This window comes from Perca flavescens, chromosome 7 (genome assembly GCF_004354835.1).
Source record: "Perca flavescens isolate YP-PL-M2 chromosome 7, PFLA_1.0, whole genome shotgun sequence".
In the NCBI taxonomy this organism is placed as follows: Eukaryota; Metazoa; Chordata; class Actinopteri; order Perciformes; family Percidae; genus Perca; species Perca flavescens.
This window is the reverse complement of record NC_041337.1, coordinates 9,592,265-9,615,619: the sequence shown is the minus strand read 5'-3', so window position 1 is coordinate 9,615,619 and position 23,355 is coordinate 9,592,265. Positions and strand designations below refer to the sequence as shown.

The 23,355-nt window shown below is 39.4% G+C and overlaps 4 protein-coding genes across 5 annotated transcripts; 2 read left to right on the top strand and 2 right to left on the bottom strand.

Annotated features, from left to right (window-relative positions):
- Positions 1 to 76: 76 nt before the first annotated feature.
- Positions 77 to 3,482, bottom strand: LOC114558777 (uncharacterized). Its single transcript, XM_028583000.1, has 5 exons — positions 3,239 to 3,482; positions 1,551 to 1,656; positions 1,012 to 1,118; positions 597 to 769; positions 77 to 503 (listed from the first exon to the last, which is right to left on the bottom strand). Exons 1-5 carry the CDS (start codon positions 3,393 to 3,395, stop codon positions 225 to 227), a joined length of 822 nt encoding a protein of 273 aa, XP_028438801.1. The 5' UTR covers positions 3,396 to 3,482; the 3' UTR covers positions 77 to 224.
- bin2a (bridging integrator 2a) lies at positions 1,519 to 10,990 on the top strand. The gene is made up of 13 exons (XM_028582067.1): positions 1,519 to 1,929; positions 4,632 to 4,739; positions 4,823 to 4,903; positions 5,182 to 5,236; positions 5,328 to 5,422; positions 6,363 to 6,458; positions 7,100 to 7,207; positions 8,200 to 8,285; positions 8,379 to 8,454; positions 8,540 to 8,622; positions 9,603 to 10,203; positions 10,323 to 10,377; positions 10,523 to 10,990. Exons 2-12 carry the CDS (start codon positions 4,656 to 4,658, stop codon positions 10,374 to 10,376), a joined length of 1,419 nt encoding a protein of 472 aa, XP_028437868.1. The 5' UTR covers positions 1,519 to 1,929; positions 4,632 to 4,655; the 3' UTR covers position 10,377; positions 10,523 to 10,990.
- A 2,091-nt stretch (positions 10,991 to 13,081) lies between these two features.
- On the top strand, positions 13,082 to 17,144 carry LOC114558767 (cell adhesion molecule 2-like). Of its 2 annotated transcripts, none has more exons than XM_028582988.1 (5): positions 13,082 to 13,304; positions 15,076 to 15,135; positions 15,282 to 15,341; positions 15,546 to 15,593; positions 16,208 to 17,144. In XM_028582988.1, the coding sequence occupies exons 2-5, from the start codon at positions 15,084 to 15,086 to the stop codon at positions 16,375 to 16,377; spliced, it is 330 nt and encodes a 109-aa protein (XP_028438789.1). In that variant the 5' UTR covers positions 13,082 to 13,304; positions 15,076 to 15,083; the 3' UTR covers positions 16,378 to 17,144. The 2 variants fall into 2 exon arrangements, with proteins under 2 accessions (XP_028438789.1, XP_028438788.1); XM_028582987.1 differs by having other exon boundaries at positions 16,205 to 17,144.
- Positions 17,145 to 17,962: 818 nt separating this feature from the next.
- On the bottom strand, positions 17,963 to 22,652 carry dazap2 (DAZ associated protein 2). Its single transcript, XM_028582986.1, has 4 exons — positions 22,474 to 22,652; positions 21,263 to 21,381; positions 20,940 to 21,185; positions 17,963 to 20,796 (listed from the first exon to the last, which is right to left on the bottom strand). The coding sequence occupies exons 1-4, from the start codon at positions 22,484 to 22,486 to the stop codon at positions 20,668 to 20,670; spliced, it is 507 nt and encodes a 168-aa protein (XP_028438787.1). The 5' UTR covers positions 22,487 to 22,652; the 3' UTR covers positions 17,963 to 20,667.
- Between the last annotated feature and the right edge of the window lie 703 nt (positions 22,653 to 23,355).

The following is a 23,355-nucleotide window of genomic DNA, read 5'->3' as shown; positions in this document are numbered from 1 at the left end:
GACTAAAAAAGGTAGCTTTATAGTCTTGACCACAATGCACTTATTTAGCTCTGAATCACCACACGCCACAAAGAGATCTTGCACAGAAAGCTATTATTTAAAGACTGTGTGATAAACTGGAATTTATTTGACAGAATAACAGAAAATGTTAGAAATGGTGTAAATGATCTTTGCTTGAGGCAAATGTTGGTACAGCAGTTGAGAAAATGGTCATCAATGTAACATCAAAATTTAGGCCATGGCCAGAGAAGAGGAGTGTTCTTGATGTAGTCCTGGAAGCCTGGAACCGATCCCCACTTCTTCACGGCCTGCTTCTCCAGGATGGGGATGCCGCTGACGTAACGCAGCAGGAACCAGACGAAGAGAGGCGACGCCACGCTCAGGTACTGGGGACCCTGCATCACTGTTGAGGCCGAGAGCCAGAGACCCGACCACTGCAGGATCTCTCCAAAATAGTTTGGGTGTCTGCTGTAGGCCCATAGTCCACTCTGGATGAACTTCCCCTGGAGGAATACAAATAAATTGGACAATACATTACATTTACACTCAGTGAATGATGCATTCATGGTTGCACAGCATGACGTCTGTTAACTTACAGCATTATCTGGGTCCCGCTTGAAAAGCCATTTCTGCTGGTCAGCAATAGCTTCAGCAGCGAAGCCTAGGCCCCATATAGTCCAGCCGAGGTAGTCCCTCGTTCCCAGAGGCACATCTCGCTTCTCGCTATTCAGCATGAGGGTGGGCAGGAGGGTCATAAATACCCACAGTGCTAAAAAAAAAAAAAAAAAAAAGGAAAAAATGAATCATCTTCACCCAGCCTTGCATTAATACCACCATGAACTAAATGAATTTGGCTAACAGTAACCATCAGCTCCTAAGTAGAATATATACATAACTAAGAGCTAGAAACCAGACAGTGATTTATACAAGGCAACGCTCGCTTCAGTTGGGTGCTGAGTTGGTCAAGGACTGTGGCAATGAGAGGAATGCATTTGCATCACTTCCAAGTACCTTGAACAGTCCAATACACAAAGAAAGTCCCTGGGCTGTCTCTGACATTGTTGAACCTGCGATCGTGACCGTCCTTCAAGATCCGCATGAAGAGGAATGTCCCCAGCCTGCAGAGAGAACACGGTTAACTTGCATTCACATTAACCAAAAGGCATTATTCATTAACCTGACTTGAAGCTTTCACATTCATTAGTTTCCTCCTCTGACCTGGCCAAGGACCCCGTGCTAACTTACACACAACTCTGCCAGTTTGGATGAAGCAGGCCATTATCAGCATTCCTCTGTTAGGGTTGCATTTAACTGCGCAGGGGGTGTCACTTGGTGTTTAATAATGGGGGAGGGGGTGGGGGTCAGGCGCTGGTTAGCTCACCTGGTAGAGTGCTCGCCCATATACAGAGGCTTAGTCTTTGACGCAGCGGCCACGGGTTCGGTCCCGACCTTTGCTGCATGTCATTCCCGCTCTCACACCCCTTTCACGTCTAGGCTGTCGTGTCACAAATAAAGGCCTAAAATGCAGGGGCGGGGCGGACCTTCCTTACCTGAGTCCCCATGCTGTCACCAACCCAGTCTGCACCTTCTGGCGGACATGACTGGCTCCTCCCCAGATACGACTCAGGTGGGCAAGTAGTATAAATGTGCCAGATCCTGGAAGAAGAAAAAAAAGAGAGAGAGAGAGACAGACAAGCTGCAGACTTAGGACGGTTGGGACATGGGCATGGCGGATAGCTCTACTCCAGTAAGGCGTGTTCAATAAATCTTTTACCCAGGATACTGCAGACAATTGGTTCCAAAGTTCAAGGGTAAAATATCCAGGAGCACAGCGCACGGGGGAGAACCAAGAAGAAGACGAGTCAAAGGAAAGTGTCAAGGTGATCCATTTGGGAAAATTATAAAGAAATCAGTCACTGGTGTTGACAGGTAAGATGCACCGCTCCGCATGTAACACATGACTTTAGAATGATCTGGATTCAAGCCTCACGGCACCTCTGACTTCATCATTGCTCGTGTACTTAACTTTTTAAGCTCAGAACTTGTCACGTTAAAACTCACAGTCTAATTAGATACTTGGGGCTGCAATTTAAGATTATGTTAATGCTTAGCTTTTTGTGATTGATTAATTTGCTAAGTTGTTTGGTCTGCAAGATGTCAGAGAATGGTGAAAAATGTTGACCAAAATTTCCAGGGTGACACCTTCCCATTGCTCAAGTTGTCCAACCAGCAGTCCAAAATCCAAAAGATATTCAGTTTGTTATTATATGAGCAAAAACGAAAGCTGAAAATCCTCACCACTGCTGGAACTGGATAATTTTAGCCAATCTTTACAGACATAAGAGATACTCAGTAAAGCTATTTGCGAATACATTTTCTAATCAATTAATCAACTTATTGTTTCAGCTCTAGAGGACACTATTATATAAAAAAAAAATTGAATCAGAACATACAGTAATTCTTATTTGATTAGTATTGTGCTGTTCAGGCAGTTTGAACTGGAGATGAAATTATTTCTTACCAATGCAAAAGTGAGACCAGGTAGCAGTAATCCCTTGTGTCTCACATGCCAGACCTATCTCCACAGCACTGTCAGCACTAGAGTATGGTCTGACTACAACGCCCATCTATTCTGGGATAGGGGAAATAAACGCTCTAGCCTGTTTGGATTTCTTTAAACTAATCACAATCGTCCTGGGCTGCGAGAGGGGAAAGCGAGAGGGGAGGGACAGGCTTTGTCCCAGCAATGTGCATCTATTAAGACTACTAGTGGGGAGACAGGCTGCGTCCATTCCATAATTGGGCTTTTTAGTTTATGAAGAGGATCCCAGGGTCCCTCTGTGCGCCCCTGCTGACACAGGGCCATTCAGCTGAGCTGATCCGGTCTGCATGCAGCGTCTTAAAAGGAAGGAGGAGCTCCCAGGCTGTTTCACAACAAGGCTGCTTTAGATAACACAGGTTTTATAATGGTGACAGTTCAATACTTAAATGCAGAGCAAAAAGGCATTTTTACAAATTACAAAATGACATTACAACTCACACAGCTGAATTATGTTTAAGTTAACCTACCTCTAGGCTGTTTTTATTTTCACTTTTCTGTCGAGTTGACTTTACACCAAATAAACTGTCCTGAATGAAGAGTCAGGCTGCAAAAGCAGTCAGCAAATGGCCGCAAATCAACGTTTACATAGGCTATGGAAATATTCGCCAGTTTTTTTTTGTGTCTTCCCCGCATTACCTGCCAAATCATAAAACTTCTCGGTTCTGAAGGCTGCAGCCAGAGACCAGCCGGCCCACTGGATGCCCAGGTCGGTGGCGGCACACCTGGCCAGAGTGCTGCCCATGATCACGTCCTGCAGGTCGGCGAGCAGCGCAGCGATGTGACCATTTATCATAGAGCCACTCCTCCCACACCAACAGAAATATTTAAACACTCTGGGTAAAGTTCACCGCTGCCATTCTACTAGCCTACTGGGAGTGGCTTGGCCGCAGGGAACTCTGGGTAATGTAGTTTTCAGAGGAGGTTCTTGGTGTAGTTTTCCCATGGGTGCAGGGGCGTATCTCAACATTATGGGCCCTGTAGAAAGGCATTTTCTATATGGGCCCCTGCCCTCATCCACAGCTATTCATTCTAGCATCTTATTGGGCCCTCCTCACATGAGGGCCCTGGGTGCTCATGGTGCGTTCTTTTTGTCTTGTAATCGCAACTAGTAGCTTGAGTGTGACGTCACATCCATGTCGAAAAACGAATAACCGCTGGTTGTTGCATTCTTTTTGTCACACAATACTACGAGTCGGAGAAAAGATGGATTTTTGTAACATTTTTAGTAACATTTAGGATTCTATTCACCCAGTTATTGACATATTACACAAATGTATTTCACAGTTTGATACATGAAAATTACGTTTTGATTAACGTCAGCGTTAGGCTACTGCTCTGCTTTCTGCTCAAGACTCGGCTTAAAGCCGTTGTTGTCATATAGCAACTGAGCATCTCTAGCCAATTTCAGCTGCACAAGCTACAAAATAACTAATTAGGCGTTATTTAACTCCTAATAAGACTGTAGCGGCCTATAGGTAGCAGTATACAGTGTTATGTGTACGACTTTTTCATCTGGTTACAACAAAGACAAAAGTGCCTAAAATTGTAGAAAACCACAATGTTTACTACGTGTGATGCACGACGTAGCCATCTTTGAAAGTGAACTCGGGGTCCTCTGAGTTCAGATGACTTGACGAGTCGTATATACGACCTCGGTGGCGTTCGTTTTGCAACTTCCGGTTCGTAACTCCGGAAAACGACTCGTAAATCGACTTTGGTGGACAAAAAGAACGCACCATAAGTCCCCTTTTTCCCCCCAGTCCGACACCCCTGCATGGGTGTATTAAAAGGGTTTTCCAAACTGAGGTGCAGGGAGCCTCCATGGGTGGCAGAGGTTTTTTCCTTACTATTTTATACTTATATTCAGTAGTGAAGGAAGTATCGAGTAATCCTTTAATGGAGTCAAACTACTAAATAGCCTACCAAACTGTAAAAATACTCCAGTACAAATAAAAGTCCTGCATTTAAAATATTACTAAAATATAATCCAAATGTGGATTCTTTCTTCTCTGTTTTCCTTCATCATCAGGAATAAACACAGGCAAGACACACTATGGCAGACAGTACGAGTCCAAAAGGCAACTCTGGTGACTTTGCTAAAAAAGTCCAGAGACAGCTAAGCAGAAGCAAGGAAAAGGTAATGGTCTGCAAGTTGTATTCCCCAAATAACAAGAGGTTAGTAGTTGCTGTTACTTTGAGGTATATGCTTTTTTTCTGCAGGTTCTGCAAAGGCTGGGGAAGACAATGGAGAGCAGAGATGACCAATTTGAACAGTGTCTCCAACAGTTTAATGACCAGCAGGTAATAAAACCCCTGCTTAGTGAGAAAATAAGAAGTACAGGGTTACTGTTTGTGTTTATTTGGACAGTAAAATAGATTTTTAGATTTATATGTTTGAACAATTAAAAAACACAAGTCTTTTGGTTAAAAACAAATGCATTTCCGCTGCTGTCTCAACATGTTTTACTGTGTATGTGTGAACAATGGATGATTTATTGACCATAGCTTACTAATCAAACATCATAAAAAAAGTCATACATCTAAAGACTGACAATCATGCACCTAATGTCTATTTGCAGACTGATGGGAACCGGATGTACAAGGACCTGAGGAACTACATTAATGCAATTAGAGGTGAAAATGTTTTTTTTTGCTTGTTGATGCTGCAGAACTGTAGACTTGTGTCCTTCTGCAGGTCTCATATGGACGATTCTGCTTTTCACAGACATGCGTGAAGCTTCAAGACGCCTTTCCCAGTCTCTGTTTGACACTTATGAGACCGACTGGGCTGGAGAGGAAGATCTAGGAGCCATCGTAGAGGTCGGTGTTAGTAATCATTTTGTTCTTTGATGGATTTCTATATCCTGAACTATTGCACATCCCTCAAAATTTTTCTTTTTCTTATTGTTAAAAAGTTATATGTATGTGCTATTTGTTTCTGTATTTATAGTTTGTTTATTTCATTTCATATTAATGTTAAATATGTTTATGTATTTACCAACAACGAAGGTAAATTCCTCGTAAGTGCTACTTACTTGGAAATAACTCCTTTTCTGATTCTGATTCTGATTCTGGATCAATTGATTTGTCTATGTTTGTCTTTTATATATATATATATATATATATATATATATATATATATATATATATATATACATGTATAATTTATACTACTGGTGAAAAGTTTGGGGTCACTTACAAATTTCCATTCCACTACATTATGTGTTTACATAATTGCAAAAGTGTTCTCCTATGTTTTCTTAGTTAGCCTTTTAAAATGATATCAGATTAGTAAACAGAGTGTGCCTTTGGAACATTGGATGAATGGTTGCTGATAATGGGCAACGTAGAGATTGCATTAAAGATCAGCCACTTCTTTCTACAACAGTCGAGAACCCTTTTTCCATTATGTAAGCACATCATGTAATCTGAAAACTGCTGCCCTGATTAAAAAAACAATCTAACTCATCTCAGCTGGTTCTGTCTATAATGGAGTGGAATGGAAATTTCTAAGTGACCCCAAACATTTGACCTGTAGTGTGTGTGTATATATATATATATATATATATATATATATATATATATATATACATAAATAAAATACTATAAAACTTAGAGCAGTTACAGTACAGTTGCACATTTGTGTTTCACCAGTATGAAGGCAGCAGGACTCACACATCGCCTGGGGACCAAACCCCTGTCTTTCTCCCCCTCTTCATACATAATGAATGCAATATTTATGCTGCACCTTTTAATAAAGGGGGAAGACCTCCTGTGGAATGACTTTGAGGTGAAGCTATTAGACCAGGCCGTACGCACCATGGAGTCCTACGTGAGCCAATTCCCAGATGTCAGGGTAAGACAAGAGGATACAGGAGCGGATAAACGCAGACACAATGCCTGAGAGCCAACCCACAAAAACCCCACAAAGACACACAAGTGCTGTAGTTCCAGCGGTGGAAGGAGTATTCAGATCCTGAATTTAAGTAAAAGTACTAATACCACACTGTATAATAAACTGTAAAATAATACTCTGTTACAAGTAAAAGTCCTGCATTGAAAACATACTTAAAGTATTACAAGTAAAAGTACTCAATGCAGAAAAAATCCTCACATTTTAGAAACTGGAAACGATCCAAAAAGTTCTGTCAATCAACTTTTATGTATAGGCCTTTATATTGTTGGGTAGTTTAATTTATAATAAAACATCATATTTTAAAAACTACATGTGTTTTATGTGTAAACATCTTAATTTGTAAACTATCTAGTAACTAAAGCTGTCAGATGAATGTAGTGGAGTAAAAAGTACAATATTTCTCTCTGAGATCTAGCGGAGTAGAAGTAGAAAGTGACATGAAAAGAAAAGACTCACAAATTTGTACTTTAGTATAGTACTTGAGTAAATGTACATTCCACCATTGTGTAGTTCACATATGCGCACACACACACACACACACAAAATACATATCTGGGTCTTCTGTCTTTTTCCATCTGTAGGAGAAAGTAGCCAAGAGGGGGAGAAAACTGGTGGACTACGACTCTTCCCTTCACCACCTGGAGGCACTGCAGACTGCTAAGAAGAGGGACGATGTCAAGATTAACAAGGTTATTAATAATGGCATGCATTTCTTTTTTTTTGGCTGTGTATTTCAACCTATATTTGTTCAAAGATTACAGTGGTGTAGTCTAATGTATTGTAGTGGGTATACTGTACTGTACAGTATATGTGTGGGCCTATATATATATATGCAGTATCTCACAAAAGTGAGTACACCCCTCACATTTTAGTAAATATTTCATTATATCTTTTAATGGGACAACACTGAAGAAATGACACTTTGCTACAATGTAAAGTATTAAGTTTACAGCTTGTATAACAGTGTAAATGTGCCGTCCCCTCAAAATAACTCAACACACAGCCATTAATGTCTAAAACGCTGGCAACAAAAGTCAGTACAGCCCTATGTTAAATTATAGAGGCAGGCAGATTTTTACTTTTAAAGGCCAGTTATTTCATGGATCCAAGATACTATGCATCCTGATAAAGTTAGATAGACCCACATCATCACATACCCTTCACCATACCTAGAGATTGGCATGGTTTTATGTCAGTTAGCCTAATAGCTAGTTTGATTTGCATTGAGAAATGATTTTATGGAAAGTACCCCATATCAATCTCTAGGTATGGTGAAAGGTATGTGATGATGTGGGGCTATTTTAATTCCAAAGGCCAAGGGAACTTTATCAGGATGTATATGTACTGTATATATATATGGGCCAGAATGGTGGGGAATGCATATCCTAGTGGGGGGTCTGGGTGTCCTCCCCAAGGGAAGTACATTCTCACACACTTTTATGCACCAATTTTACAGTGGAAATACCTTTATTTAGCCTATGTGAAGAAGAAAAACACATGACATTTCAAAATATATCAAAATTATAATGGAAAGTATGTTGTTATGTGCCATTGCACATTTTTAAGTGGGTATATGGAAATCCTGGCTCTTTCTTAATGGGTATACTTGTGTATACCTGCGTATCACACTACACTACTGCAAAGATATACTGTGAAAAGAAGTCAATTTTTCACTCTGCAGGCAGAAGAAGAGATGAATGCTGCCAAAAGTGTCTATGAAGGCATCAACACTGAGTTAAAAGAAGAGCTGCCTGTGCTCTTTGATAGGTCTGCTGGCATATTTTCTATTATCATATGAGATGTGTGGGATGGTGTGCACATTTGTTCTTACATTATGTTTTGACATTTCGTCTTTCTTAGCCGCGTTGGATGCTTTGTGACAGTCTTCTCAGCTGTATCAAATTTACGAGACATCTTCTATAAGGAAATGAGCACGGTATGTTTTTCTAAAGTCGCTTGGCACATAATGGTAATTGTTATATAAAAGTTGTTGTTTTCGAACCAATCCTCTGCTCTTTCAGCTCAACCTCGATCTACATAATGTGATAAAGGAGCTGCAGGCTCAGCATCCGGACAAAATGTTTGCCTTGAAGGGAATGCAACGGTAAGTTTTTCTTATGCGCTTAGAATTTTGAAGACATTTTCAATGACAATAGTTCCACAAAATGGTATCAACTACTCATGACAGCTGAAGCTCTGCTAAAGTCAGATCACAAAACACTGTGAATGAAAAGCCTCTTCTCATCCTAATCCTACTAATGCAACTTGATGCTAGCAGGGCTGTTTTTTTTGCTGCTCCAAAAAGCATTTAAAGGTCCTATGACATGGTGCTTTTTGGATGCTTTTATATAGACCTTAGTGGTCCCCTAATACTGTATCTGAAGTCTCTTTCCCAAAATTCAGCACAGAATTACAGCCACTAGAGCCAGTCCCACAATGAGCTTTCCTTAGGATGTGCCATTTCTGTGTCTGTAGCTTTAAATGCTATTGAGGGGGGGGGGCAAGGTGGAGGGTGGGGTGTGGCCTTGACCAACTGCCACTTTGCTTGTTTGAAAGCCATGATGTCTCTCTCTCTCATGGGTGCGCCAAATTCTCTGGGCGGGCAAAGCAGAGAAAGGGGAGGTAACCTTGCTCCTTATGACCTCATAAGGAGAAGATTCCAGATTGGCTCATCTGAGCTTTCATTTTCTCAAAGGCAGAGCAGGATACCCAGGGCTCTGTTTACACCTATCACCATTTCTAGCCACTGGGGGACCATAGGCAGGCTGGGGGAACACACATTAATGTTAAAAAACCTCATAAAGTGAAATGTTCATGCCATGGGACCTTTAATGCCAATATATTCCATGTGTTTTGTGGCCAAATAGTTGCACTGTGGGTCCAAAGCTGAAATATTTACTATATAATTAATTATATTTTCCAGACTTGCAATGCCTTGGGTGCTGTACACCCCACAGACAAAATGCTTGCCAATGAACTTTTATTTTGGGACGAATAAGTCTCTAATTTGGGGATAGAAGCAAAATATTCAAACCAATTCCTTGTTGGCTGATATTACCCTTGCAAAAAAAAAAAATATTTCAGATATGGCTCCCTGAAGAGACGAAGTCTAATGTCCCCTAAGGCCTGGAAAGCCAGCTTCTCTGAGTTTCACAAGAGCTATAGCCCTAAACCTGCCCAGAGGTTTAGTTTCAAGTCCCCGGACAAGCCTCGCCACAGCACTCTGTCCAGAGAGAGCAGCACCCTCGCAGTCTCCCCGCCATCACCTCTTCTGGAGACCCCCGAGTCCAGGGACCTGGACGCGGGATCCAGCCACAGCGAGTCCCACGGTTCTTCTGAACAAGAAGACGCTGCGGCTGGAAACCAGCTGAAGTCGGGGGAAGACAGCAGTCAGGTGGAAGAGGAGAAGGGCCTGAAAAAAGAGGAGCCTACACCTCCTGCAGCATCTGATAATAAGGGAGGCGGTGAGAAAGCTCCGCCGAGCGAGAGCAGCTCTGAACTCAACAACTCCTGTGATTCACTGAGCTTGGAGCTCCAGCTGTCTGCAGCAGACGACAGCCCGCTGCACATCGAAGAGAGAGAAGACACTTTGCTAGTGCTCAACACTCCTAGACCAAATGGACTGGAGAACGGAGAGGTTTCCGGGCTAAACTCTGACGCTAAGGACCTGAGCATTCCCCACAAGGTTTGTCATTTGATTAGCTTAAAGAATGGTGACGCACACACCTCCTCTATGTATTCACTATTGTTTTCTTCTGTCATGACTCCCCTATTTTACAGCACTTTTCTTTGTGTCCCATCTAGAATGCTCCTGCAGAAAAACAGGCATCTCCGGATTCAAAAAGCACAGACGTTTAAAGTATTCAGACTTTATGTTTAGCATGTTTTTCATGCACACATTTTTATCACATTTTATCAATCTTCTTATTCCCTTTTCTATCTTGTTTCTAACATTTGACGGAGCTTTTCTTAAACCTGTGTGCGCCCTGTGTTGATTTAAACAGAGAAGCACAGAAGAGATTGAAGTCAACAGCTGCACAAGAGAGGAAAATGTGGAGACAGCCGCACTGAAGGGTCCAACCGTGGTGTCAGGAATGATGGACTGTGCATTGAATTCGCTGGTGTTAGTTTTCTTATTTGTCTTTTATTGAAATCACTTGTACATACAGGTCAGAGTATGGGTAAATCATATTTTTTTTGTAACAGCCATGTTTCATCTGAAGTATCCTTTCAAAAGTACTGCAGGACCGGACTTTATCCCCACAGCGTCCATTATATTCTGCACCAAACAGATACATTTTAAAGTCAGAGTAGTTATATTATGTGTCTAATGTTAGCAAACATTAATGCACCAATAGGTTTACATTGTTAGAAAACTTTCTTACTGACTACAGTGTGGTCAGCGTTGGCAGACGTACTGTGCTGTGAGCTTCAATTCCCATTTTTAGTTTGAATTAAATGTTTGACCTTTATCACAAAACTGGAATCTGTTGATTAGGTGTGCACTGTAAAGATAAAATCATTATGTAATTCTGAACAATGATCTTTTTTTGTATTAGGTTTAAACTAAACATTTTTGGAATATGAATATGTAAAGCTTATATAAATTATGTGTATGAGATGTGTACACAATAAATCCTATCTTGTTTAATTTAATATAAAATAAGGCCTCAACAGCTGTAGTTGCTTCTCTGCCAATGGAGGTTTTAAAATGATAGGGACAAAAACAACGAGCTCTCACTACGCTCACATTTCTCAGCTGACTTAATCGCAGTCGTGCATTGCCAGACCTTCCTCCACAGCGCTGCGGAGGAGGGTCTGGCTAGTCCACACAGCATTCTGGGATGGGAGAAAAACGTGCTCGGGTTTATAGGCGTTTCTTTAAACCAATCGCGATCGTCTTGGGCGGCGCTAAGTGTTGAGCGGAGCCACGGTGCCGCTGAAAAACAGCCTCGGGAAGGAACTTTTTTTGGTGGAACGTGTGTTACGTTCAAAGGTTGTTTTAGTCGTGCAACAGAAAACTCAGATTGGACAGATAGTCTAGCTAGCTGTCTGGATTTACCCTGCAGAGATCTGAGGAGCAGTTAACCATAGTCCTCATGAATCCACCTAACTTAATCATGACCTCCATCATAACTTGCATTGATGGAAAAGCTAAGAGATATGGCTTCATGCTGTAAGAGTCATCAATGTAAAATCTTCAAAATGTTTATTTGGACCAGATGTCTACAAAAAGGAACAGTTGCATTCCAGAGCTGAAATGTTGACCTTAGTTCGATGATAGGAAAATGTGTGTGTTTTTTTTTTCATTCATTATAAGAAAAAGAAAATCAGATGTGAGTTTGCTGAAATGTGTCGTGGTCAACTGAACGTCTTGAATTGTGACCACTAGGATTTTCATCATGGTAGACACAATCAGGACAAAGCAACCACTTACTGACACTGAATGTGTGAAAACAGATGATCAAGAGAGGAGCCACAGACTACAGACATTTTGAATGACAGCATTCAAACAGTTTTTTTTTCCAGGTTTAAGCAAATGTTTAACCCCTTTTAAATCCTTTATTTTAACTGTGAAGTCACCTGGATGATTATTTCCCTAATGACATGAACTCTGAAGCTGTCAGCTTGAGAGACAACCTACTTATGGAACAGAGAGTGAGTGGATTTGAGGATGTGTTGTTTACAAAAACAGGAAGGGAGGAGTGATGTATTTATATCCATGTATCATCTTATCTTGTCCAGCTGAATATGACTGACTTGGTGACTTCTTGTAAAATGAGTAATCCACACACAAAAATGAGTTTACTCAGATTCATCTATCTCAGCTTTGAGAAGTGCTTTTAAAAACGTGGTTGTTTACCATGCAGGAAGGATGTCGGGTGGGCCCCCAAAAATCAGACCGGCACAGTACTGGTTTAGGCCAGTCTGGCATGGAAAACATAACACCACATGCACAAACAGCACTGTTAACAATAGAGTCTAATATACACATATTTCACATGGCTTGGTGTGGCTGAATCCATAATTAGAAAAGCTGCCGCACTGGCTCTGATAACACTTAAAGGCTGAGATGATATGAAATCTGGCACCGCCAAATGGAGTGCAGCAAATTAAAGATGCTGCCAAGTTGCCTCATGGAACTTGTATGCTTGACCCACGGTAGGATCTGAGAGTCAGCATACCTCACTTGGCCTCTGCCTGCACAGATTCGTCAAATGAATCTGTGCAGCCATTAATAATCGATAATTGGAAATTAGGTAAGCATTTTCCTTATTATAATTAATTATTTTTTTATTCTATTTTATGACAGAAAAAAAACATTACTGTAACTGAAAAATGAATGAGCAAGTTAATTGATAATGTAAATAATGAATTTGTATCGTCACTGTAGAATGGAAAGTCAAAATAAATGAAAAAAATATACATAAAATGGAAAGAAAAAAAAAAATCTGCCTTAAAATAAGACTTCTAACTAGCACATCCTCTACTCTGTTCAACATGTTTACCTCATAAGTGATACATCTTACTAATACACGATCTTTGGGGGGTGGGGGGGCGAGGAAAGGGAGGGGCGGAAATCGAGAGCGTGTGCTCAGCTGCATGACTCACTCATGAGTGCTGCTGGGAGGAAAAGTATAGCGACTTACTCTATTTAACAGACGCAGTTTCAACAGCCCCGCACGCAGCTTACATTTCAAATTGAAGTCAGCAAGTTTGCGTTACTTTTCTCCACCTTGACGTCAGCCAAACAGTTTGGTGTGCGACCCGCTCCGCTGCGCCCAGGTAAGCCCACCCAACAGCTGTGATGAACAATGCCTGGCTGTTTGGTGTTGAGAACCGTGAAGGCTTCGCCTGGAAGCGTACGGTAGTTTACACGTAACTTTGGTCTTATTCTTTGGTCGGCTTTGGGTTAAGTATGCTAACTTAATGAGGACTACGAAGAAGTTTAATTTCCCTTTTTAAGGTCAGGCGTAGTCGACAAAGAAAGTCGGTATGTCGGTAACAATGGTGAGAAAGGTGTTGACCGGTTAATTGTCATGTCAATCATTTCAAGTCAACGTGGTTTGTTTGTGTGTGATTCTTTTAGGTAGCCAGTCAGTTCACTAGCACTAACCATGAGTAGTAATTCTGCCTTTTTAAGAAAGGGCTTATTTCTTGATTTGGAAGTCTTTATTCTTATTTCGTTACTGCTATGACGCAATTGAAGAAGAGTGCAATTTACAATATACCAAAAGTTGTAGGCCTACTTTAGCAAAGTAGTTTTCTTGTCATGCTGCTTAATGCATCCACTTGACTAGTCGATTAATTATTAGTTGATCAGAATACAATGAATCGGCAATTCATAAAGGATATTGTTTAAGTAAATTTTTAAGCACAAATGACAAAAAAAAGCAAAACATATCAATCGATATTACGCTGCAGCCCTGGACTACATCTGGTGTATATATATATATATATATATATATATATATATATATATATATATATATATATATATATATATATTACACTGCAGATTCAGCAAAACAAAATCAGCTTATAACATATGATATGTTGACTTGTCATATTAACCTATCCAACAGCTTGTAGTTAAACTAGCTCCACCTCCACCAGATACAACAATAATTGTGGCAGTAATAATAACTCCAAAAAATGTTACCACTCTGACTGGGGCCAATGACTACTTTTACTCTCCATTAAGTACATTTTGCGGATCACGGCTGCAAATAAAGATGATTTTTTTAATTATTATTATTGATTAATAGGGATGCACCCATCCAACTTTTTCAGTCCCGATACCTGGGCTTTGTGTCTGTCGATACCGATCCAATACCGTTGCTGAATTAGTAATACACTGTATACCTTCCACCTTATACCTCCCTTCCACCATGTGGAAGAGACTAAAGGCACCAGACCTTCCTAACTAAACATTACTTTCCTAACGAAGACAAAGTAACATAGATGGAATGTATTGAATTCTTATTTATTTGTACACTCAACTCTTCCAGCATGCGACTCACGTGCGACGGAGGGAAAAAAACTAACAAAACTGGATCGGTGCACCCTTATTGATCAATCTGCAGATAATTTTCTTGGTTAATCATTAGGTCTATGAAACGTAAGAAAACCCCATTGGAATGTCCTCTAGAGCCAATGTGATGTCATCAGATGTCTTGTTTTAGTTCAACCAACTGTCCAAAACCCCCAAATATTCAATTTAGAGTAATTTAGGACCAAGAAGAGCAGGAAATGCTCCGATTATAAAGAGCCTGTTGGCATTATTGCTAAAAGAAAATTACTCAAAATAGTAACCGATTAATGTTCTAAGTACTTCTACCACCGGTGTGTTCTGATATCTGATATAGGGATTTTGAAATAAATAACAGGTTTGTTTCAGTCCCAGCCCTTCATAAACAGATTAGTGTGGCCCAACACTTAGGCCTAATATTCCCTCCTCAGCCAGCAGCTATGCGGTTACACAACTCGCTCCTAGCCGACTGTGAGCTGAAGATAGAGCCCTGTGACATTTTTAACACACTTTTCTATCTTCCAGATTCCGATATGGTGACCTCGCCAACACTCTCCACACATATGAACACAAATGTGACAGAGGGTGAGTACACGGTTCATTTAGTTTGGATGTTTTAGGTACGTTTTATGAATGTACTCTCACTAGTCGCAGCCAACAAGTATCCTGATATTATAACCTTTTTAAGTTTGTGTTGCCTTATCAACGTGTCATGCTTGTGTTTTGTTCAGCATCAGATATGGGGCCTTTAACATCCCTTCCTACACAAGCAGACACCACCATGATTCAGGGTAACTCGTACACTTATTTGGTCTGTTCATGTTTTCTATAACTGGCACACTAACCAGTCTCCTCCTGGACCCACACAGTAGTGATACATGGTACAATGTACTTCCTCTTCTCTACAGTAGAACAATTGGTTTGCCTTTTTACGTGGTCTGTAACGTCACCAGTGGTTTGAAACTCAATCTCTTTGCTTTAATTTCCCCCCTCAGCGGTAACAACAGCAGTCCCCGCCAGTCCAGACTCCGCGGTTGTAGCAGGTAACCGTTTGCACTTTATCGTAAACTTTTTCTTGTCATAATGTCTCAAAATGACATTTAACCCTATTACTTCAAACCTCTAATATTGACTGTTGATTTATGTCTATCCTACGGTCTACTTTAGTCCCTTATAATGCACATATTTAATGCTGTCTTTTTTTTTTTTTTAAACTTTATCCTTGCCCTGCTATATAGTTTTTATATTACTATGTCTACATTATTCTCTTATATTGTCCATATTTAATGCTGGTCTCTAGACTTTATCCTTGCACTATTGGACTTATTTGCACTACCACCATGACACACACTCTCATAGAGCACCTTACCATAGAGCACCTAACCTGCCCTGTCACTGCAAGCGTCTCATGCTTATACATCCCTTAGTACGTTCATGTGGATTTTTTTATTTAGTATATTTTCTTTTATGGTCCATATTATTCATGTGGATTTGTTTTTGCTATTTGTTACTTTATCATCCTATTTCTGTATGTGTATGTTGTGTGATGTCTTTTAAGCTACTGGGACCTTGAATTTCCCCTTGGGGATCAATAAAGTATCTATCTATCTATCTCTATCTTAAAGAACTAACATTTTTTGCCTTCTTTTTCCAGTAGTTATTGTTCTCATCCTTCTGACGGTAGCTGCTTTGGGCTTCCTGCTTTACCGGTATCTCTGCCACAACAAAGGAGACTACAGGACGACAGGGGAGGCGGCTCCGGGGGACGACCCCGATGACGAGTACAATAACCAAGCTGCGAGCGAGAAGAAGGAATACTTCATATGAACCTGGTGAAGACTTACAGAGAGTGAGTGGAGAAAGACAAAATGCTCTGTAAAAGACTAAAAAGGATATAGGACTGTTTATTTTTGTTTTTATTATAAATGCATCTGTGTTTTGAGGGGAGGAATGCGACTTTCTGCACACAGCTGTTTTATATTTTGTTGTGAAAAAAAAACTGCAGAGGCGCACAAGCAATACCAAAGATAAGATTGTTAGAGTAAGAGTGAGTATTATTGATGAATGAGGAGTGGGTGACTGACAACAGGTGTGTGTTGAGATTAGCAGAGCTAGCCATGAAACAGGTGGTGGGATTTTAGTGTGCCACAGTTACAGGATCAGTTAATACTCAGCAGTAAAATGTAAGACGTTTGTCTGCTACACTATTTATCAGCCAAGTTTTAGGCCTCTAGTATTTGCAATACGCTGTTTTATTCAGACAGTTTTTCCTTTTTATTTAAATTTTTTTTATTTTTACACCAAACAAAACCTTGTGCAAAATGTGTTGTGAAGCCAGTGGGGGAAGTTACTTTTATATTGATATGCATTTTACAATTATAGTTTTGCTATGCAATTATTTTATAAGCAAGTTAAAAAAACAATGTCCTCCTTTTGAATTCAGGATAGCCTAAACATTATTTGTTGTATTTGATTGTTGTTGTGCCTGGTTTTGTATTATTTCTTGCCAGACATAGTAACGGATGACTTCCCTATTTTGAGACAAATATGGAAGGCAATAAAACTTGATTTTGGACTAGTGCCATTGCACAGTGTGACCGCTTACAGTGGTGTTTAATGCATTTCGAAATAGGCAATGTCAGAAGCCCACAATCTGACTTTGAATGGATGATCAATGCACAAAGAGTTGAAATGTTTTAAAGAACATACAGCACATTGCACTGAGTTTGTTGGACACGACCAGCTCCATCCAATATAATCCCATACAACACAGAATCCCACTATAATGAAGCTTATGTTCAGGATTTGTTGACTTTTAAGAGTCGACTGACATTATAAGACACCCCTTCAACACATGACAAACCACAGCTTCAAATAACAATAGAATGTGAATTGAAAATCTGACGGCATCCACAAGAGCTGAATTTAATAAGCTTCATCAAAGGTGTGATTTATTGTGGGTTGTTGGATTAAAATGCGGTGGCCACGATAAACTGGCGAATCAGTGTAATGCTAGGTGATTGTGACAAAAATACAGGTCCATATTTGACTCAATACCTTTTTTATATCAAAGTGACAATATTTTGGTTATTGATTCTTTCATACAGTATGTATACTAAACTAAGGTGGGTGATAATTAGTTATGACAAAAAATCTTTAGTGATATAGGTATGAAGGCCAAGCAAGTAGAAGCATCCACTCAAACAATCAAGTTGGTGAAACGATCAATTACCTGTGATGCAGTCCGGCCAGGGAAAGACAACATTTAAGCTATAATCACAACAAAACAATAACCGAAAATCCCAGATGTTATCTCAGGTCACAGTCTTGAAATAAAAAAAAAAAAAAAAAAAAAAAAAAAAAAAAGTCTAATACATTGTATATGTAAATCAAATTAAACAAACATGCAGCATTTCAAATTTCCAAAATAACCTTTATTCTAAACTTACATTTTAAATTTTAAGTTTAGTATAAAAAAGTTAAGTGCACCTAAGATCTTTTTTTTTTTTCAAAGTACTCCACCTTTGACACTCATCTCCTTTAGTAATCTTAAAAGATCGAACGTGTACCAAAGTCTATCACATCACTTTAGTACATACATCTATTTTACAAAATATTGTAAAGAGAATCCCTGAACTATATATGTCCATAATCCTTCAACAAAGAGTAATCCATTTGCTGGCTGTGGTTGGCATAGCATCTACTGGTCAGCTGTAGTTTACAGTACTTCATATTGCTGGGACAGCGCCACCATTATGCTGCTTTACAAACAGTTGGAGCAGAGATGGAATAAAAAGAGAAACATTGGATTTAACTCCTTTTTTAAAGTTTTGATAGCTGTGGCCTCTCCCCCAGCAGAACTGTATGAAACTACAGCACGAGTGAGAATAAATGAAGAATGGAGCCAATTTAAAAACACTGGAGTGACACGTCCGTCACGTCTGGAGTAGCTTGGCATAGGAGCTGCTGTGAGGAGTTCAGATGAACGAAGCACGTTTCCAAACAGCTGGTCTCTCCCACTTAACACTGAAATCACCGAATGTTGAGTCGACAGCAACAGTGTTTTGTTTTCTGGTGGCCACAGCTGTTAAAACTTGATACGGTGTGTCGGATACCCAGTGACACATTGACGCATCCAGACACCAAAATGGAAGAATATCTACAAATATACGTTTGTGGTATCCATGCTGACTTATCTAGTTTCTGTTTCAGATACCCTTTTTTTTATTTTTTTTTAAATTGTAAGTTTGCAAGATAACGTATTGTGTAAAGATTATAAAGTTTAATTAGCAGCACAAATGTCTTGGAAATGAACAATTACGCTGACAGTGATATAGCCTCTTTGCAAGTTTGCACATACACTTTCAGGCTACTACAACACGACACCTAGACATTATTTGCAATGGACTAGACTAGATGCATTTTCTAAATCTAAAAAAAAAAAAATTCTAAATTCTCACAGCTTTCTTTAAAAAGTCATGAAAACAGAATTAAAAAAAAAGTAGCCCCTTGTCCGCAACCTCTCCGATTTGCTTTGCAGTGCATGTCAGATAAAAAGTATTTAATCAAATTTTTTACATAGCAAAAAGGTGCAAAAGTATGCAACAACTTAAAAGATGTGGTTGATTCACATAAAGTGACGTTAACACATTAACTAACAATTGCAGTCATGTCAGACTGAAGGTCTTGGTACCAACTGTCTCACACCTGCTTATTCGATGATATGTTTTCTTTTTTTTTTCTTTTTAATTGTGACCATTTCAAATTTCAAGTCACGACCAAACAGAAGTGCATTGTAGACCAAATCTTTGGTACAACCAGCTCATTGGTTCTACTAACAAATTTATTAGCCTAACTAGTCCATGTAAATGTGGAAAAGTAATGAAGGAAAAAAAAGAAACACTGAAATATTTATTAAAGTCTCCCCAACCTTTGAAAACGTTGACAAGAAACTAATGCTATCACAAAGGTGACATTTTTCTACGGTGAATAAATACTTTAGAAATTGGTTTAATGATACCAAATGATACGGTGTGAAAAGACAGAAAAGACAGTGGAGGATAGTTCTTGAAGTCTGTACAATAAAACATTTTAGTGTATAAACTCTGGGTATCCGACTGTGAAATAAAAACAGGAGACTGCTAAATGCTAAAATGTTACACCAACCACCGCTTCCCATTCAACTTACTATTTGGATTTTCTTTAAATTTCTTTCCTTTAAGTTTACTGAAGTTAATTTGCTTTAAATTCGGGCTATCCCCAGTGCTCTTTGGCACTTGACTATATTCATCTACAAATTGCCCAACAAGGTACAGTAAACCACTTTGGATATTGCATGAAATCTTTTCTTTAATTATTTGCTTCAGTTTAATTTATCTAAATTTACAAGTGATTTAAATGTAACAATCTTTTAAGACTGTACAACAAATTTGCTGTAATATTTTGGATACTGTGATAAGGACAAGACAATCTAGCTAAAAGCATCCAAGATGCTACTTCTTTTCTTTTTTGTATAGTTGAGATGTAATTTCTCATGGTCATACTGGTATTTACATGAAACTATTACACATCTACTAATTTAACTACACTAAAAGTTTTTCAAAAAAGACAAATGGAATTTTTTTGCGCTTTAACTGCAACTTTAACTGTATTTCACTTTCACCATAAAGCAGCTAAACTATATAATGCGGGTCTGATATTTCAATATTTAATTTACGTAGCTTTTACAGGTATACAAGAACATCTCAAGGTAATTTGCGATCCATTCGATCAAATGAGACAAGGTCTCTTGAACAACTACAGATGCCTGAGAGGTCCAATCTGGAATGACCAAAGAGGTTAGACCCAATGGAGGATTATGGAATGAATTCTACGACATTAAAAAGTTGCATTTGTCCTCTTCAGGCAGTAGCATTCGTCATTTGATCTCTAGGTCAGAAGTGGAGTACTGTACCTTTCACAAGGGCTCTAAAATATTACATTCCGTTAGGTGATATCAGTATTGTGGCATGACCAAGCAGCCTGAAGAGGGAGGCGTATGGGGATGGGGGAAGAACTGGGGCATCATTTGGGACGGGGACACGGTTTGGGCATGAAGGAGGAGTTGAAGAGTTGCTGTTACCAGATGGTATAACCTCCACTGGATCCACCCAGGAAGAAGTTGTTCTTGCGCTGTGCCATTACAACATTGGCACCCTGCATGGCAGCCAGCTGAGCTGCATTGGGGGGATGTCCAGGAGGTGGAGGCTAGAAAATGGGAGAAACAGGCACAAACATTGTTAAGAAAGCTGATCAACTTTGGATTTGATACAATACTGCAATGAATTCTGGCTCCTTTTTTTTTTTTTTTTTTTTTTTTATATAAATTAGCGAACTAGGTGGATACTCACTGGAATGGAAACACCGCTGCCTGCTGTGAAGCGAGCACCAGCGTCATAGCTGCTATCCACCATCACTGTTGAACCATGGGGGTACATGGCTCCCATGGGGTAGTAAGCCATGGGGACATTCTGGCCCATTTGCCCAACAGGCATATGTTGCATGGGCATAAACATCTGAGCACCAGGGTAGTGAGAGGACATCTGCGCCACCTGACCGGGCACCTGATGTGGAAGCACATATCTGGGCTGGTATATCTGCAGACAACAGAGATGAAAAGTCAGAACTGATCACAGAGTATTGTATTATCATATGACATAAATGTAATAGTTACCTCAGAATATGCAGGTGGTGTGTCTGTGTAAGGAGGGGCCTGAGGAGACATTTGCATAGCAGGGGGGTATACAGGTGCAGAGCTCTGCTGAGGGTACACAGCCTGCTGTTGATATGAACCTGCAAAACAACATTTTACTTTAAGCAAATGGTTGTCTTTTAGTCTTAGCAGTGACTGACCCAGAAATCCCAGGTTGAGTGAGTGATGTTTTTTTTTTTTTTTTTTGGCACTGTGTTGAATTATGACAAAACTAAAGAATTTTAGAGGTCAAATGTTTATCAGAAGCAGTTGCTGTCAAAAAAAGTGCATGTTTACTATGTGGTTAAACAAAGAATCCCACATTTTCAACTTATTTAAAAATGAACAAAAGAACTTTAGTACAGCCCATAACTAAAAATTATTTTTTTTATACAAAAAGATTAAAAAGAAAAAAAGGGCCATGGATTTTTTTCCCCCCTTTCAAGGGTTTCCAAAAATCCTATGACATAAAACTATAAACTCAGTATGAAAAATACAGTTTAAATGATCGTTATTTCAGGAACAAACGTCTTCCAAAAACATAAATGCATCAAGAAAAACGCATAACACATCTACACAGAGTTGAGGAAATAATCGTTAGATTAATGGATAATAAAAATAATCGTTAGTCGCAGGCCTACTTGGGCGCTTCAAACCCTGAAAGCAACAAAAGATCTGAGTATGTTCAAATGAGGTGCATTTAGCGGAGAAAAAAAAAAGATTACACAAGGCATGTAACGTGACATACAGATATACTTACACGTATACTATATTGTGCAAAGTAACAATAAAAAATTGGACTATTATTAAAATTGTGGATACAGATTTAGATTTCCATGCATGTAACGTTTAACCAAAACATTTCAAATCTGCCTGTATTGAGGGATGCTAGCTAACCGAAAATATGTGACCTGGCCACTAGCTAATGCTATGGTGATATAAGGTGACAGTAAATTTAGGCGTTCATTATTTACATCTAAAGTAACTTATAATAAACTAGATGCCCAAAATCAACGTGTGTGCTACACGGTTAGCCAGAAAACGTCAGTTTATTGTCATGTAACGGTTACGTAGCTAGCTAAACGTGAAGTCCGCTTCAGATATAACGCTAACGACAGCTCTTCGTCTCTAGCTATATCAGCGCCGTAAAACGGACAGCTGACTAATTACCTAACCGGGGTCTGGATAAATACCTTTGTTGTTCATTTTTCTGGATTGATCCGGAGGCTGAGGAATATCTGATTAAACGGAGCTTTGCGTATCTTGTCACGGCCTTATAACAGGTTACGGCTTCACAATCATTCACTTCCTTGTTTTTCAGCTTCTTGTTGTTGTGGAAGTGGTGACGTCAGTCGTTCTCGATCTGTGGTTCGACGCACTCGGTGTTTTAAATGCGCGCGTCCCCTACCGTTAGAAACAGAGGAGTTCAGTGAATGGAGGCGAACTGTTTGACTTCTTATGTTGAGGTTCTGGGTGGACCATATTTTCCATCCAGTCAGAAATACATTTATTTCCACTTAACGCACCTAAGGACAGCAGGTGTGACACTACTACAAAGTCATAGCCTAATTGTTAGGCAGATGGAAGTCCTTGAATACGGCTACTCTATTTAAAGAAAAAAAATAGCAGGCCATCAAAAAGCAAAGAATGCCTTAGTAGGCCTACACACAAACATAGTTCTGCAAAGACAATGAGCAGTACTAATTCATAGAAGTAAATAGGGCTGGGCAATATTATATATTATAACAATATATGAGACTATATATCATCTTACATTTTGGATATGGTAATATTGCAATATGACACGTGTTGTTTTTCCCTGGTTTTAAAGGCTGCATTAAGTGATGTAATTTTCTGACCTTACCAGCCTGTTCTAGCTGTATTCTGTTATTTGCCTTTAGTCATTATATCCAAATTACTGATGATTATTTATCAAAAATGTCATGGGGTAAATATTTTGTGAATTTGTTTTTCTCCATGTTGCCCGGCTCCAGAAGTAAGTAGGCCTATAATAAGCAGCTTGTTTGTCATTCTAAATGATTTAAGTTAAATGAAGAGCAGTAATTGGGCAACTG

Coding starts and splice junctions, on each gene's coding strand:
- LOC114558777 (XM_028583000.1), bottom strand. CDS start 3,395: ATGATAAATGGTCACATCGCTGCGCTGCTCGCCGACCTGCAGGACGTG. Junction 1,657..3,238: donor GAAGTTTTATGATTTGGCAG/GTAATGCGGGGA, acceptor TTCTTCTTCCAG/GATCTGGCACATTTATACTA. Junction 504..596: donor AGCGGGACCCAGATAATGCT/GTAAGTTAACAG, acceptor GTATTCCTCCAG/GGGAAGTTCATCCAGAGTGG.
- bin2a (XM_028582067.1), top strand. CDS start 4,656: ATGGCAGACAGTACGAGTCCAAAAGGCAACTCTGGTGACTTTGCTAAA. Junction 7,208..8,199: donor ACGATGTCAAGATTAACAAG/GTTATTAATAAT, acceptor TTCACTCTGCAG/GCAGAAGAAGAGATGAATGC. Junction 8,623..9,602: donor GCCTTGAAGGGAATGCAACG/GTAAGTTTTTCT, acceptor AAAATATTTCAG/ATATGGCTCCCTGAAGAGAC.
- LOC114558767 (XM_028582987.1), top strand. CDS start 15,084: ATGGTGACCTCGCCAACACTCTCCACACATATGAACACAAATGTGACA. Junction 15,342..15,545: donor AGACACCACCATGATTCAGG/GTAACTCGTACA, acceptor TTCCCCCCTCAG/CGGTAACAACAGCAGTCCCC. Junction 15,594..16,204: donor AGACTCCGCGGTTGTAGCAG/GTAACCGTTTGC, acceptor TTCTTTTTCCAG/TAGTTATTGTTCTCATCCTT.
- dazap2 (XM_028582986.1), bottom strand. Junction 21,186..21,262: donor CACCACCTGCATATTCTGAG/GTAACTATTACA, acceptor TGTTGTCTGCAG/ATATACCAGCCCAGATATGT. Junction 20,797..20,939: donor GCAGCGGTGTTTCCATTCCA/GTGAGTATCCAC, acceptor CCCATTTTCTAG/CCTCCACCTCCTGGACATCC.